General features: G+C 38.9%; 1 protein-coding gene and 1 non-coding gene across 2 annotated transcripts in view; one reads left to right on the top strand and one right to left on the bottom strand.

Moving 5' to 3' along the window:
- Positions 1–76: 76 nt before the first annotated feature.
- PEX3 (peroxisomal biogenesis factor 3) overlaps positions 77–17,359 on the top strand; it is a 33,186-nt gene continuing 15,903 nt past the window's right edge. The window contains exons 1-3 of the mRNA XM_055535816.1: positions 77–370; positions 8,067–8,198; positions 13,047–13,128. Coding sequence (XP_055391791.1) covers positions 298–370; positions 8,067–8,198; positions 13,047–13,128 — 287 coding nt within the window. The 5' untranslated portion in view covers positions 77–297. The remainder of the gene's footprint in view (positions 371–8,066; positions 8,199–13,046; positions 13,129–17,359) is intronic.
- Positions 8,628–8,699, bottom strand: TRNAC-GCA (transfer RNA cysteine (anticodon GCA)). The gene has a single exon. It is a non-coding gene; the product is annotated as a tRNA-Cys (tRNA).

Raw genomic sequence — 17,359 nt, forward strand, 5'->3', positions numbered from 1 at the left:
TCGTTTCCGGGGGAATCGAACAGTGAGGTACTCGGGAGCGAATTCTGGACGGACCTGGGCGCCCCGGCCCAGTGAGCTGCGGCTGCAACAGAAAAGGGCAACTGCTCAGCTATAGTCCACGCCCCCTTCCCGCTCCGGTGACAGTGTCTGCGGAAAGTCGCCTTTGTGATTTCTGGAGAGCACCGAGCGGGACGACGGCCGTCCAGCCGGGTCGTCCGTGCCAGGCGACAAAGAAAAGATTTTCTGGCGGACCATCATCCCTTCCCTCTAGACAGCCCGCACCCCGGGGGCCTGAAAATGCTTAGATCTACGTGGAATTTTCTGAAACGTCACAAAAAGAAATGCATCTTCCTGGGCACGGTCCTCGGAGGTGGGTGACAGCGTTCTTGGCAAGGCGCATTGGAAGAAGGGGGTGGGAGAGGGGTGTCTGTCTTCAAAAATAGAGGCGGAGAAACCACAGCTCAGGATTTGATCAACCATGAGACGGGGAATGGGGTGCCAAACCTCCAAGGCTCTTTAAAGAAAGAAAGTGAAGTCGCTCAGTCGTGTCCGATTCTTTGCGACCCCATGGACTGTAGCCTACCAGGCTCCTGCATCCATGGGGATTTTCCAGGCAAGAGTACTGGAGTGGGTTGCCATTTCCTTCTCCAAGGCTCTTTACATCTCTGCAATTGTGAAATGTGTGCCCTTTGCCCTGGCACTGCCCCTTACTCTGTTTTTCGCCTTTTTCTCACTGCCTTTGGGATAACCCACCTCAGTGTTTGGGCGGTGGGGGTGGTGGGGGGTTGTTTGTTTCTTGGGTTCTTTTCTCCCTCTCTCATTTTTTTGTTTCAAGACACCGTTCTCTTACACATTTTTTTCTTATTCTCTTCTCTTGTTTTCCCATGAGATTCTTCGTTTCTATTTGCCATTCTCAGGACTTGATTTGGCATTCATCCTTCGCAGAAGTTTCACAATATTGAAGGAGAGTAAACTAAAGCTTGCACTTCGAGTCTTGTTTAAAGTTAATTCGAATTTTTTGAAAACAGCACAGTTGTACTGAAGGACTGTGCTAGAAGGTATATGCTAGAAACACAGATCAATATTTTAGCTCTGTTCCTGCTCTTTTAGAATACAAACTGTGTAGTAAACTAGGAAGTAAGAAAGTACTTGCAGGATACTGGGCAAGCAGGATCTTCAAGACTGGGATGAATTCCCACCTAATTCACATAATTAGGTTACCCAGGCTGAGAGGAGATTTAGAAACAGATTAGATAACAATCTTGAGAGCCTTTTCCTCATAAAATAATCATGTCCTAATGAGTGGAGACCTGAAGGGAAGAACAAAACGTCTTGAGTGATACAGGAGAAAGAAATGCAGGAATGTGAAGAGGGAATTTTTAGCATTGGGGTTTTTTGAGAAATATTGTCACTAACTACATACTTTGGTTACAAAAGCAGTCAAAGGCAAAAGCAGCAGTTTCCCAAAGAATTTGGTTGTTTTCTCTTACTATTGATTATATTTTATGGCTCCCAAACAATTTGAAATTGACAGTACTCTTAGTAATTCAGCTCTGCTGATTCTTGAAAATTTGAAACAGGCTTCTTGTTAATGAGGCAAGGCGAGTGTTTTCCTTTTCTCTGAGGTCTATCACAAATCAATAATGATCAAGTATAAATTTTTATGGCATTTGAAAAATTCTTGACAGATAAAAATATTTTTCAGCGTTTTTATCCACTGATATCTAATGTATATTTAAACTGTGCTAAAACTACTGAGTCCACTTTATTTGTAGAAGCTAATGATTTGTATGTGATGGAAGAAGTATAAATAGAATATTTTTGCCACGACTGAAGGAAAGAAAATAGTGTCTCTTTAGAACCTAAGAAAAAATAGCATACTCCTTTAGATTTGTGGAATGACCTAACGGTGTATTAGAAATAATCATAAGGGAAGCAAAAAAGTACATTTAAGAGATATACATTCTTGTTTTTTCCCAAAAATCTGTCGAGAGCTTTACAGGTACAGATTAAGAGGAAAGAGAAAGGCAAGGGTGAGGGGCAGGGGGAAAGTTCAGAGGAACAGGAAAAGAAAGTAATCCTAGTATTTTATAGCAAAAAGGGATGTCAGTTTAAAAGGAAAAAAAGAGTAGATGAGCATGACTGGCATTTCTTTGAGCCTCATAGTCTTTCTTCTTCAAGGGATAGGTCTTATAACGTGGTACATATCAATCTAATTTAAGAAACATGTATCCCTTGCCAATAGTGTCGAAGGGCTTCCCTGGTACCTCAGTCGGTAAAGATCTGCCTGCAATTCAGGAGATCTGGGTTTGATCCCTGAGTTAGGCAGATCTCCTGGAGAAGGAAATGGCAACCCACTCCAGTATTCTTGCCTGGAGAATCCCATGGACTGAGGAGCCTGGTGGACTGCATGCAGTCCATGGGGTTGCAAGAGTTGGGCATGATTTACTGACTAAACCACCACCATAGTGTTGAAAGTAATATGATTGGAAATACAAGATTCACAGAGATTTTTAATAGTAATAGCTACCCTTTTGGGGGTACCCAGTGGGCCCTATATTAAGTTCTTCTGTTGAGTGGAGATGATGACAAGATAGCTATTGTTATCTGCATTCAAAAACATGGTAACCAGACTGCTAAAAATTTAAGAAACTTGCCAAGGATCCCAGAGTCCGTAACCAGGAAGCTAGAACTCAAACCCCAGCGTGTTAGATCCAGAGCACTTTCTCTTTCTACACTGTACCATTCTGTCTTCATGAACTTATGGTCTGAGAGGAATGAAAACAAATGACTTAGTTTGTTCCAGCTGGTATAACAAAATACCACAGACTGGGTGGCTTATAATAACAGAAATTTATTTCTGACAGTTCTGGAGCCTGCAAGTCTAAGATCAGGGGGCAAACCTGGCTTGGTGGGGGCCTACTCCTGAGTTAGATCCTCACATGGCAGAAGGGTCTAGGGATCTCAGTGAAGTCCCTTTAATAAGAACATTAATCTCATTCTTGAGGGCTACACACCCATGCCCTAAGCACTTCCCAAAGACTCCATCCTCCCAACACCATGGAATAGCCTTAGAATTTCCACAGATGAATGTAGAGGAGATACAAACATTCAAAGCATAGCAACAAGTGTGCAAAACAGTAAGAGCTGAAAAAATGCTATACATATAAAACTGGCAAATAGCATGTGCAGTTGGGAAAAAAAAATTAGGAAAAGGCTTCATGGAAGAAGTGGCATATTTTGATAGACTTGCAAATTAAGTAAGATATCAATATTCCTGCCTAAGAAGCTTGTGCATCCAATGGTGGGCGGGGGCGGGGGGGGGGGGGGGGCGGAAACCTCAGTTAAAAACTTTGAGTTATGGGCCTTCATAACTAGGAATTTGAATGACTGCTTTAGACAAAGTCATACGATTTGATCAGTTTTAAGACTAGAGCAGTGGTTCTCAACCTTTTTGGCCTGAGGTCTCCTTTACACTTTAAAAAATTAAGGACTCTAAAGAGCTCTATAAAATTTATGTCTAATAATAATTGTTTCCCTATTAAAAATTAAAACCAGAGTATTTTTGAAATAGTAATTATTTTAAAATGACAATAGTAAATCTATCACATATTAACGTAAATATTATTTTCAAAAAACAAGTGAGAAAAGTAGCATTGTTTTACATTTTTATGATCTCTTTACTGTCTGGCTTCTATCTCTTTGCACATTTAGTCAGTTGCAATACTCACTGTCCTGTAGTCTTTAGAAAACTCCACTGTACACTCACTCATACGAGAATGAGAATGAAAAGGCAAAGAGCATTTGTGTTATTACAGAAATAATTTTTACTCACAGATGCCCTAGAAGGTTATTGTACACCTGCAGGAGTGCCCAAGCCACACTTTGAAAACCTCTGTGCTAGGTGACTCATACAATAAAGAATCCATCTGCAGTGCAGGAGACACAGGTTTGATCCCTGGATTGGGAAGATGCCCTGGAGAAGGAAATGGTGACCCATCCCAGTATTCTTGTCTGGAAATCCCGTAGATAAGAGGAGCTTGATGGGCTACAGTCCATGGGAACCCAAAGAGTCAGACACGCCTGAGCGAATAACACTTTCTCTTTTTTCTCTTTAATGCTAGCAAAAGTGTTGCAGAGAACAACCAAATTCATATGTATTCACTTGCTGATTTATAAAAATCTCAGAGCATTGATTTATAATTTATATCTAAATCCCTGTAATGTCTTGGTTTCTTTAGTTTTTCATTTATTCATCCATTCATTCAACAAACATTTGAATGAGAGTGACTAGCCTCACTGTTTTCAACTCAGGTGACGCAGAGAAATAAGACTCAGTTCTTGACTTTAAGGAACTCATGGTGCATCCAGAAAGCAGAAATGGAAATAAACAAGAGTAGTGCAATCATCGTATCAGAGTACCATGGTAGAGGAGGGTCCCTGGGAGCAGAGAGAGAGAGTCGTGTTCAGCAAGCCCCACTGAAGAATCAGCTGGAGTCACAGCTACAGAGGAGAAGGGAACACGGGAAAGGGGATGTTCAGCACAAATATGTATTGAGCGTCAATTGTGTACCAGGAGAATTCTCTACAGTCCACGGGATCACAAAGAGTCAGACACAACTGAGAGACTTTCACTTCACTTCATGATATAGAAAGACTAGAAGACATTTTGCTTTGCCATCGGTGTTCTGAAAGGAAACCTCAAAACATTTTACATTTATTTTTTGAGATATTTAATGAATTTTCATTATTTATAACTAAGTCATAACTAAAGAAGAAATTTTAAAGCTCCTATAATCCAAACCTTTCATTTTTATGAAGAAATTTAAATCCAGAAAGATGGGACATGCTTAAAAGTTTCCTACCTAGTTGATGCCTCGGCTATCGGTGTCTGTTCTCTTTCAGACCAGAATTCAAGCAGCAAGTCAGGTGTATAGATCCTGAGCTCCATATTTTAGGCAATGAATTCTCTGCCTTCATTCTTATTTCCCTAGGGAGACAAAGCTGACCAACAAAACCCCAGAATTTATGAATTTTGAGAATGAGAAGCTGGATAAATTAGTCCTTGTGTAGAGACTTACTTCAATGCTAATTCAAGGGAAAGAATGGATTATAGAATTTTACGCTAACACTGTGTGCTAGTTTGCTAGGGCTGCCATAACAGAGTACCACATACTGAGTGGCTTAAGCAAGAGAAACTTATTGTCTCACAGCTCTGGAGGTCAGAATTTATTCCATCTAAGGGCTATAAGAGAAGGATCTGTTTCAGGCCCCTCTCCTTGGCTTGTAGATAACTCTCTCCTCCTGTGTCTTCATGTCATCTTCCCTCTATACATGTTTGTGTCCAGTCTTCCCCTTTTTATAAGAACAGCAGTCATACTGGATCAAGCCCATCTAATGACCTTTTAACTTGATTATGGCTACAAAGACCCTATCTCCACATAATGTCATTTCCTGAAATACTGGGGCTACAACATGTTAATTTGGGGTAGGACACTCTTCAATCCATAATAATTTATTCTTTTAGCTTTAGTAACCATATACTACAGTTACCAAATAGACAATACAATTAGTTGAGCTTGAACAATACAGGTTTGAACTGTGCTAGACCTTTTATAGGGAGCTTCCCTGGTGGCTCAGCAGTAAAGAATCCTCCTGCAACGCAGGAGACACCGGTTCAGTCCTTGGGTCGGGAAGATCCCCTGGAGAAGGAAATGGCAACCCACTCCAATATTATTGCTCAAAAAATACCATGGACAGAGGAGCCTGGTGGGCTACGGTCCATGGGGTTGCAAAGTGTCAAACACAGCTGAAGTGAGGGAACATGCATGCACGCAAGCAGGCCACTTACATGCAGATTTTTTCAGTAAATACTGCAGCACTGCAGATCCTCAGCTGGTTGAATCCAAGGGTGCAGAACTTGCAGTTCTGTAAAGTTGCAGGGCCCACTGTAAAGTTGCATGCAGATTTTCCACTTCTGGAGGGAGTGTTCTGCACTCCTAACCCTGGAGATGTTGAAAGGTCAACTGTAGTCCCTAAAGTACTTTTATCAGGCACTCTTGAAAATTTAATAAAAGCAGTGGACTTTCTCCTCAGGAAAGCACATAGGCCAATCAAATTTATTGTTACTCCAGAAAATTCTTAACTATTCAAGGGGTGTCATTGCAGCATTTCATTTTACACTATTGTTGTTTGAGGAATAATAATTATGTTACACAAAATTTTTAGCCATCAGTCAAATAAAAGCAATTCACTGAGAAGTTGTTATGTAAGAGTTGCCTGTCAAACAGTTACTTGGTGAAACATAAATCAGTTTCTTCATTCCATTAGTATTATGGCACTGTCATCAGTTTATTGAGGCTGGGTTATGAGAAGGGTAGCTCTGGAGCCATTTATATGAATTTTGATTTATTCTTTACTGATGAGTATAATGCATTTATTTGCATACAAACAAAAGCAGTCACACTTTGTTTCTAATTATTTGTAGCACATACTCTTTCACTGAACTATGACTTTTAAGATATATACTGTATCAGTTCATCTGTATTGCTTACATTAGTGAAAATAGTTCAGGATATGTATTCACTTTGACGTTCCTAGAGGACTGTCTCCTCCCCACTGATGACAAACAGATCAAATCCATTTATTGAGCTCACGTACAATCCTTATATTCTTCTTGTCATATTGAAGGCTACAGACAGTTGGAGGTAGGTGAGGATTAGTTACTTCCTACAACCTTGTTGCCAAGTTATTATGAAACAAATTTGGCACACGTTAAAACATCTGTTAGCAAGCATAGATTAAAACAGTATCATTACTTGGTCTGTAAATTCATTGAAAACCCAGTGTCCTTTCTTGGTGCAGCAACAGAACCACACATAAAAGATTTACTGGAAGCAAATGCAACAATATTCTCGATGTAGGATTCTGTTGGCCTTTTGGTTAACTCTCTTGTCTAAGAATCCTTTGAACTATCTATTCCTAAAAGGTGAAGGACTTGCTAGGTTAGTGTATTCTTGTTCAAATGAATATTACTAAAATGTTTTAGCTAACCCAGTATCTTAAACATTTAATCTGTGAAAAGCCATTTCTGATATTTCTTGTGCTTGGTAAAAGTTAATTTAAGTACTTACACCTTGAAATGTGGCTTTTGACCAAATGCTAACTAACAATGCCAGAGTGTTCACTTTACCAGCCAGGACATTTGATTGCCCACAGGGTATGACCAAAACATGCCCATTTATGTTACACTGTCTATACTAAAATGTGTTAAAGTAAATTACAGGCACACGACCCCACCTATATTTTTATACTATTATAAGTTAGGAATTTCTGTACCCTCTTCCCCCTCCCTTTTTCGCCTAAGTTTCTAGTTTTCCATGTCTGCCTGACTACCTACCTTTCTTTTAGTCTTCCTTTAAAATTTTTTCTTATATTTTTAAAAATACTACACTTTGATTGAAGAAAATGTGGAAACCATAGAGAAGCAAGCAGAAGGAAAAAAAATCACCCACTCTCCCACTCTTCAGCAGTGATCATTGTTTAATATATGTTAGAAATTAAAATCCAACTGTTACATATATATCTACTTATATTAAAAAGCAAAACTTTCAGTATATTATTTTATTGTCTGACAATATGACATGGATATTTCCTTGAGTCATGAACTATTTAGCAATGTGGTTTTTAATAGCTGTAAGATTCCCTTGTATAGCTAGGCCATAATGCATTTAAACAGTTCCCTTTTGTTGGACACTTAGAATATCTCCAGTTCACTATTAAAGGCATTGCCTGACTTTGTACACTTAATTCCTTTCGTTTCTTCAGACTTCATTTTTATGTACCCATCTGCCATTGACTTTTAAAATGCCAATCTCCTTTTCTTTTTCTTTAGGTTGCAATTTTTATATAATTCTTTAATTTAGGTTTTTAAAAGTTGTGATTTTTAGCTTTTCACTAATATAAGCCCTATATTTGGAAAACTTGGGTTAAAAATACCATTTGGAATTTTTAATACTCTAATAAACTGGATTAGTATACAAACTTGTTTTTGAAAATAATTTTAGGAGTATATATCCTGGGAAAATATGGACAGAAGAAAATCAGAGAAATACAAGAAAGGGAGGCTGCAGAATACATTGCCCAGGCACGACGACAGTATCATTTTGAAAGCAACCAGAGGACTTGCAATATGACAGGTAAGACAGAGAAATATTTATACATGTGTAAAGTTGCTTGATGATTTATATTAATTTACATCTCCAGGAGCAAAATTAGAGGAAAGGGCAAAAATGACAAATCTAGCAAGTGTTTACCTGATTTAACTGAAATACATCATTTAATGTGGATTTTAAAAATCAATGTAAATTAATAATGCAACATAAATGCTAGTTTATTCATTTTCTTTATTCATCCAGCAAATACTCAGTACTGGGGAAGCATAAGGTGAGCAACTGAAGAAAAAAAGACCTGACATTCAGAGTTTATATGCTGAAGTGAAGTGAAGTCACTCAGTCGTGTCCGACTCTTTACGACCCCATGGACTGTAGCCTACAAGGCTCCTCTGTCCGTGGAATTTTCCAGGCAAGAGTACTAGAATGGGTCGCCATTTCCTTCTCCAGGGCATCTTCCCAAGCCGGGAATCGAACCCGGGTCGCCTGCATTGCAGGCAGACGCTTTACCATCTGAGCCACCAGGGAAGCCCATTTATATGCTAGTGGGAGAAAAGGATGATAAACACCAGGTAAATAGCTTTAACTGTTTATAAGGAGAATGAGCTGTGTGAGGGGTGGGGATGCTCTTTAAGGTAGGGCAACCAATAGAATCAGGCCTCTTTAACCTCTAAGGAGAAATTAAGTGGGACAATGGAGAGAGTCCTGCAGAATGCCTGAGGTGGAAACAAGCTTGGCTAGTCCCATAATTGAGAAACAGCAGAAAGGCTGTGTAGCTAGAGTAGCATGAGCAATGGAAGAAGTGTGATAGGAGATGAGGTTGCAGGAGTGCCCTGCTGCCCTCTGGCCATGTAGGCCATAGTCAAGACTCCTGTCTCTTACACTTACAGAGGCATCTGCAGAACTGTCCGTCTAGCACAGTAGTATACATTCAACCAGTGTGAATCAGTGGTAATAATTTAATCTCCAGAGCTAGAAACCTCCTGGAAGGATGCTGTGACAAAATCAGCTGCCCATATTTGAAGAAGGCAAGGTGTTGTAATATATTTTTCTTAACTCCTTGAAGAATTAGTCCTCAAATCCATGTCAAACTTGTTTTTCTTTTTTTGTTGTTTAAAGTCTAATCCTTCCTTCTTTCAAGAACAACTAATTTAGAAAAAAATTATAAAGGTAGGTTCTTTTTGTTCAATTTTAAAAGTAGAATTTTTTTTTCAAGGTTGGAAGAACTTTTAGTTTAGTCTCATTTGACAGATAAAGAGACTGGAATTAAGAAGGTTAAGAGACACATTTAGTTGTGGCCATAGTATGGCTTTTAATGTTTGAAATAATAATACTTCAGTCTATAAAGAAAAAATTAATCATAAATGCTATATAAAATGGCAACTCAGATAAGGTACAGTAAGAGCACAGGTTCAAGGTGGAGGCAGTTCTGGTTCCATTCCTAGTTTTGCTTGTGATGTCTGTGTGTCTTTGGGCAAATCTAAATGTAGTTCTTTCTCTATAAAATGATCATCATAAAACGCACTTCATAAATATTTTATGAGGAAGTGATGAGATACTTTATATAAACTGCTTGATATGTAATAAATGCTCGGTAACAAACAACTTTTTAAAAATTATGTATTTCTTTGAATCAGTATTTAGCTTTCAACATAGTGGTACTACCAAGGGCATTTTAATGAATTTTTAGAGAATAAGAACATTCCATTTTTCCTTTCCTTTTATTTTAAGGAAAAAAAAAAATCTCATCTCTTGAATGAGAGATTCTTTAAATTCTGTAGTGCTTTATAATTTTCAGAAGTTTCACACACATAATTTCATATAATCCCATAATAACCCTCCTCCCCCCCCCCCCCACTGTTATAATGTCCCTCCTCCTCTTCCCTCTCTCCACTGGTAATGACTACTTTAAGAATAGTTCATTTCTAGTTATTACTCAAATTTTTAAAAAGTGGAAAAAGCTAACTTCTGGGGTCTGAAAATACATCTCAGCTTGACATGGACCCTTGTGTCAATTTAAGTGCTCTGAGCAGCACAGCTCAGATGCAGTTAGATGTACAGGAGACTGACTGGGAGGACACCCCTGCAGAATAAGAGGCGGGGAGCAGAAGCTACCAAGGAGAGCCTTCAGCCCCCGGTGCGGGTGTGATGCTGTGACTAGAACGGGCAAAGGAAGGAAGGTTGGGTAAGAAGAGACTCTGACAACAGCACAGTTCTAAGAAATCTTGAGAGGCCAATCGGGAGTCCTGAAGCCGAAGAGTTCTGGTAGAGGAGTCCCTCAGGCGTGGGCCTGCTTTTGTATCCTCACTAAGGAACTGTCCCTGTCTGGGAGCAGTTTAGATCCAGAGACATGGCAGCTAGAGCTCTCAGTCAATTATGGCTCTTCCCAGCAGAAAACGTGTGGATAGCACATTTCCATGACCATCACACCCGTCAGATGAATAAATAGCTAATATAAGGCAGTTAAAACTAAAATATGGTGCTAAAAGCCAAAATATAGGTTCACTGAAAAAATTTCCAAATTAGCTTTCTGATGTATATTGATAATGGGCTTACAAATCGTATAAGTAATTTCTATTCTTTTGAGTAAGAGGTAATGAACATACTAGAAAAATTTAGTGCTTTTAGGTAAATATAATTAGTTTTTTAACATAAGAAGCTGGTCCTAGTTTGAAAGATAGCATCTAGTGGAATGCCTCTGTACCCTGCCCATTGACTTTATCATGTTCATGATTTTTATTAAAGATTTGTAAAGAGTGCCTATGAAATTTACACATGACACAATGCTTGGATGAGTAACTAACACTACAAATGAAGTTTTGGAATACAGAATAGTCTAGTCCCATTTAAGTGATAGACTGGGATAAAAGAATTGTTCTGCCTTAAAAGTCAATTGTACTGAGTCAGGATTATCCAAACTTGCTTAGAAGCAGGATGTATGAGAAAAGAGTGGGAATTCTAGGTGAGCATAAGCTTATTATGAACAGAGTAGGATATGACTTCTGGAAATATTAATTTACTCTTAGACTACACTAGTAAAGTCTGTTCAGCTCAAAGGTAGTTATAGAACATGCTCTGTGGTAGTCAGAGCACAAGTCCATTTCTGCCTCTCACATGTTAAGAAGATACAAACTGGAATGTGTCAGAAGAAGCCAAATAAGTATAATATTAAAAAGAGCTAACAGTTACTGAGCACTTCCATGTGTAAAGAAGCAGTGTTCTAAATGCCTTTTATCCTTAACCCTTACAGCAGTCCTATGAGGTAGATCCGCTGTCACCCTCAGTTCACAGATGAGGAAACTGAGGCACGGGGTTAAATGATTTGCTCAGGGTCACACAGATTCAAGGCAGGTGAAGTGTTGTCCTGTGATTTGTGGTTGCACCAGGGGTGTTTATCATGGAGGCCGGATGGCTAAAACAGGACATGAAAGCTGTATTCAACTCAATACAGAAACATATTTGTTCAGTGTTAGTACAGATGCCTGGAAGAGAAGAATAGCCTTGTCTTTAGTTGAATATGCTCAAGTGGGAAGTCAGGAGCTCTTATCTCTCCCGAGATAAGAGAATTACTGAAGAGGTTTCTCTTAAATCATGTCATCATACCCCATAATCTTTAAAGTTTCCTACTAACCACATTTCCTAAATGTAGGACTCTAGCAGTGCTTTTTCTTGGTAGGATAAAATATCATGCTTAGGCTAGATATATATACCATGGACACTAAGAAACCACATTTTACATTGACTCTGAGCTCCTGCTATCGCTAGTGGTCTCAGTAGCTTAGGTGATTTAATCATGTGCCTTGAGGAAATATGCTGAAGCAACAGAGTGCAGTGCTAAAGTAAAGGATTAGAGTAGGTCAGAAGCTGAACTTCCTATAGAAAAAAAATTAACATGGATTTTATAATGTCCTGCCTAGTCAAGAAGTAAAAATCATACACTAAAGTTTTCCCTTTTAGAATATAGCATTTGTAATCTCTGATATTTTTTCATACTGTTATCATTGCTTCTTTAGTGTTAGACATTCACTTTAAATTTATGTGTTTACACTTCTACAACATGTTGGTATTCAGAGTTACAGGCAGTAGCCATTGTCAAAACCAAAACTACAGCTCAGCAGTTCTGAGTTTCTATTAATAGCCAATGCGCTTTTGTCTAGGTTATAGCAAATGCCTACGCTTTGTGGTGGTGGTTGGTGGTTTAGTCGCTAAGTCATGTCCGACTCTTGTGACCCCATGGACTGACTGTAGCCCACCAGTCTCCTCTGTCCATGGGATTTTCCAGGTAAGAATACTGGAGTGGGTTGACATTTCCTTCTGCAGGGGATCTTCCTGACCCAGGGATCGAACTCAGGTCACCTGCATTGCAAGCACTCTCCTGCATTGCAGGCAGATTCTTTACCAACTGAGCCACCAGGGAAGCCCGCTGTGTGTAGTAATTTTAATAACTAAATGTTTTCTAAAATTAGAAATAAAATGTGAAGCAAAAGGTACAGCTAAAGATAAAAGATCACTTTATTAAATCAGAAATAAACATTTTTTTAAGAGATCTGCAAAAATAAAGAATTATCCATAGTCCATAGGTTAAAGACCAACACTGTTAAGATTTGGGAATTAATTCTTCCCATTTTTTCTTCTATATGTACTTGTGATCATAATAGGTATATGCATAATTTTGCTTCATGTGAGCAGGTAAGTGATTTATTAGTATGTAACTAGTTTTTATTATTAAAAATTTATTTGAAAACTCCAGCCTTCACCTTCCCTCCTGACACTCATTATTTGCTAGCTCTGTCATGTAGCCCAAAACAGTGTGCATTTCTCGGTGAAGGCAGTCCGGTCACTCATGAACGTTCTAATTTTCTGTTTCTATCACAGTGCTGTCCATGCTCCCAACACTGAGAGAGGCCTTGATGCAGCAACTCAACTCTGAGAGCCTTACAGCTCTGCTGAAAACCAGGTAAATGCAAGTTATAGCAATTCTTTATGCAGCACGCTGAGAGTTTATAGAGTGTACCTGAAATACTTTTCAAAAGTCTTTAATTTCCTTATTTTTCTGTCTAATTAAAGCTTAAGATAAATAGACACACTTAGAAAAAAATATTTACTAACAATATCATTGAATTCATATTTCGTGCATTTGTTTATGCTCTACCTTGATGTGCAAAGTATTTAGAGTGCCAGTATTTGTATGTATTCTGCTTTTCATGTGAAGAGGTTTTCTGTCACTTTGATATTTATTCAGAAATATAATTTTGAGTACTTATTGAATGTGTTGTTGAACCAGATGTTGTAAAGCTGCCAGTTTTGTTAAATACTGTGTCTCTTAAAGAGTTTATGGTGTAATAGGTAAAGCATGTGAACATACATTTTAAATAAATAAGGCATATGAACTTACATTTTATATGATTAATAAGATGAAGTACAAATAAAACATGAACGTATGATAATGATTTATCATACCATGACAGTGTACCTTTCACAAAGGGGCCCTTATGTATGGAGCATAATATGTTTTTGTGTAGTTGCTAAGTTGTATCTGACTCTTTTGCAACCACATGACTGTAGTCCACCAGGCTTCCCTGTCTATGGGACTTCCTGGGCAAGAATACTGGAGTGGGTTGCCATTTCCTTCTCCATGAATCTTCCCAATCCAGGGATCAAACCTATGTCTCCTGCATTGGCAGGCAGATTACTACTGAGCCACCTGGGAAGCCCGTAGTATGTATTGAAATACTGTAATTTAGTGTGATGCTCTGTTAATTTAAAAAGATTTCCAGAAGGAAATGCTTCTTCCTTTAATGGACAAGAAGAGGGTAGGGGTGAGGAGTGGGGAAAGGTTTCAGTTGAATGTATTTTAATAATTGGGGCCTTAGCGAAAAATATTCACCTGCCTTGTAACCATCCTCCAGTAGGCAGGGGATAGAAGGTGCTCTTTCTGGAGTGTCTGTCTGTGCCAGGCCCAGTGCTGGATACATTTGGGTGAAAGTGAAGTGAAAGTGAAGTCGCTCAGTTGTGTCCGACTCTTTGCGACCCCGTGGACTGTAGCCCACCAGGCTCCTCCGTCCATGGGATTCTCCAGGCAAGAATACTGGAGTGGATTGCCATTTCCTTCTCCAGGGGATCTTCCCGACCCAGGGATTGAACCCAGGTCTCCTGCATTGCAGGCAGACGCTTTAACCTCTGAGCCACCAGGGAAGCCCTCCCAGTTAATTTCCACAATATCTTTGTGAGGCAGATAGTATCTGTCATCTGCACTTTGCAAATAGGAATTTAGTGTTCAGGCAGATGACACAGCAAGCTGGAAAGTTCCTTTGAAAACGTTTTCTATAATCAAGTCATACCTTCCAAAATAACAATGGATTTGTGTACTCGGGTACACAAATGGAATTGTATACAATAGATTTGTGTAGTGTTTTTGGAGAGCGTAAATTGTAATTTTTTAATTGGAAAACATACACAGCTTGGAATGGATTTAAGACAAATTGTGTCACAAGCACACAATTTAAAGGGTTAAAACAAAGTTTAAAAATAAAGTAACAATAAAAGAAAATGTATCCCCCAAAAAAAGTGAGTACCTGGATAACACACCCATTTTTCAATAGTGCAACTAAGTACATATTATTGACAGTCCATAGTCCACGCAGAGTTACAACTCTACTTATCAACATCTTGCTGACAGTTCCTAGAGATAACTATTTTAGAAAAGGTAGAACCTGGATGTTCTCTCCTTCAACCAATTGATCAGATTTTTAAATCTGATTAAAGTATAATGCTAACAATACAAATTTTTTCCCTAACTTTGTGATTCTTAGAGATTAACACACTTTTACTACTTATGGATGTAGGGTTTAATTTATAAATTAGTTCATATAATTATATAAAGAAGAAGCATACAAGCAGATTGCTCCCAGTAAAATAAATACTTAATTACCTGTATGCACATAAGGAAGAGATACAAAAATAGGCTTTAATTGCCTTAAATTTTAGTCTTATTGGGAAGACAAGACAAATGAAATAAGTGAATACACTTTATTAAAAGCAGCATATCAGTAGCAACAAACACAATAAGTGTAGCAACAAACACAGTGGCCTTCTTTCTTGGTGATTAAACATAGGATTCAAGATAATTAAGATAAGGTCTCTGTCCCTTTAAGACCTTGTCATCCAAAGGAGGAATTAGATGAAATAAATTGTCATAATTCAAGACACTGAATTATGGTTAGTCTGTGTTAAAAAGTAAAAGCAAAATGTGGGAAGAAAATGTGAGAGGTTAGAGAGCAAAGGGATTAATTTGGAGGGTAAAACCTGGGCAGCTTTAAAGAAAAGGCATGAGCCCTCTTTTCTTTACACAGAGAGGAGAATTCTTGGAAGGATAAGATGGACAACAGTTCTCCTCATTGCCTGTTTCCTCTTTAAATATTTTCATGTTATTTTTTCTTACCTTTCTTTTGATATGAACTTGTTATATTCAGTTGGGGGCAGTGAAGTTTCAGTGGCAAAGAATCTTAAACATCCTTCATCACAAGAGAGACAGAACACTTAGGATTAGTTTAATTCTTAATTTGATAATATATTTTGGTAACATTAAAGAGCCTGGTCATATTTAACATGGAGTTGATTTCCATTAGACAAATCATTTGATAGGAATCTTGGCATAGAAAGTACCCTTTACATAGGTTTGGAATTAGAATCTTTTAAAAAGATAAAGTCAAATTTTTTTCTCATTTTTTGTAAACACATACATTAAAAATGATCACCACAATCAAGCTAATTAATATATCCATCACTTCACATAGTTACCATTTTTTTAACGTGTGGTAAGAACACCTAAGATCTATTCTCAGGAAATTCCAAGTATACAGAAGCATTATTAACTGTATTCAGCATACTGTACATTAGGTCTCATCTCAATTAAATCTTCCTGGGTAGCTCAAATGGAATGTGGGAGACCTGAGTTCAGTCCTTGGGCCGGGAAGATCCCCTGGAGAAGGGCATGGCAACCCACTCCAGTGTTCTTGCCTGGAGAATTGGACGGAGAAGCCTGCTGGGCTCCAGTCCATGCGGTCGCACAGAGTCGGACACAACTGAGCGACTACCAATTTCACTTTCACCTAAATCTACTTTTAAGTCTGTTAGCAGTGAATGTCAAAATGAAGAAATGTCCTGTATGGCTATAATTCTGTCCTGTCCCACCAAAATCATGCCAGCTAAGTACAGTTTCAAGACAGATAACCTTAATTTGCCTTTCCATCAGTCAGTCAGTCAGTTCAGTCGCTCAGTCGTGTCCAACTCTTTGTGACCCCATGAATCACAGCACGCCAGGCCTTCCTGTCCATCACCAACTCCCAGAGTTCATCCAGACTCACGTCCATCGAGTCAGTGATGCCATCCAGCCATCTCATCCTCTGTCGTCCCCTTCTCCCTGCCCTCAATCCCGCCCAGCATCAGAGTCTTTTCCAATGAGTCAACTCTTCACATGAGGTGGCCAAAGTACTGGAGTTTCAGCTTTAGCATCTTTCCTTCCAAAGAAATCCCAGGGCTGATCTCCTTCAGAATGGACTGGTTGGATCTCCTTGCAGTCCAAGGGACTCTCAAGAGTCTTCTCCAACACCACAGTTCAAAAGCATCCATTCTTCGGCACTCAGCCTTCTTCACAGTCCAACTCTCACATCCATACATGACCACAGGAAAAACCATAGCCTTGACTAGATGGATCTTTGTTGGCAAAGTAATGTCTCTGCTTTTAAATATGCTATCTAAGTTGGACATAACTTTCCTTCCAAGGAGTAAGTGTCTTTTAATTTCATGGCTGCAGTCACCATCTGCAGTGATTTTGGAGCCCAGAAAAATAAAGTGTGACAATGTTTCCACTGTTTCTCCATCTATTTCCCATGAAGTGATGGGACCAGGTGCCATGAGGTTCGTTTTCTGAATGTTGAGCTTTAAGGCAACTTTTTCACTCTCCACTTTCACTTTCATCAAGAGGCTTTTGAGTGCCTCTTCACTTTCTGCCATAAGGGTGGTGTCATCTGCATATCTGAGGTTATTGATATTTCTCCCGGCAATCTTGATTCCAGCTTGTGCTTCTTCCAGTCCAGCGTTTCTCATGATGTACTCTGCATAGAAGTTAAATAAGCAGGGTGACAATACACAGCCTTGACGTACTCCTTTTCCTATTTGGAACCAGT

This window comes from Bubalus kerabau, chromosome 9 (assembly GCF_029407905.1).
Source record: "Bubalus kerabau isolate K-KA32 ecotype Philippines breed swamp buffalo chromosome 9, PCC_UOA_SB_1v2, whole genome shotgun sequence".
NCBI lineage: Eukaryota > Metazoa > Chordata > Mammalia > Artiodactyla > Bovidae > Bubalus > Bubalus kerabau.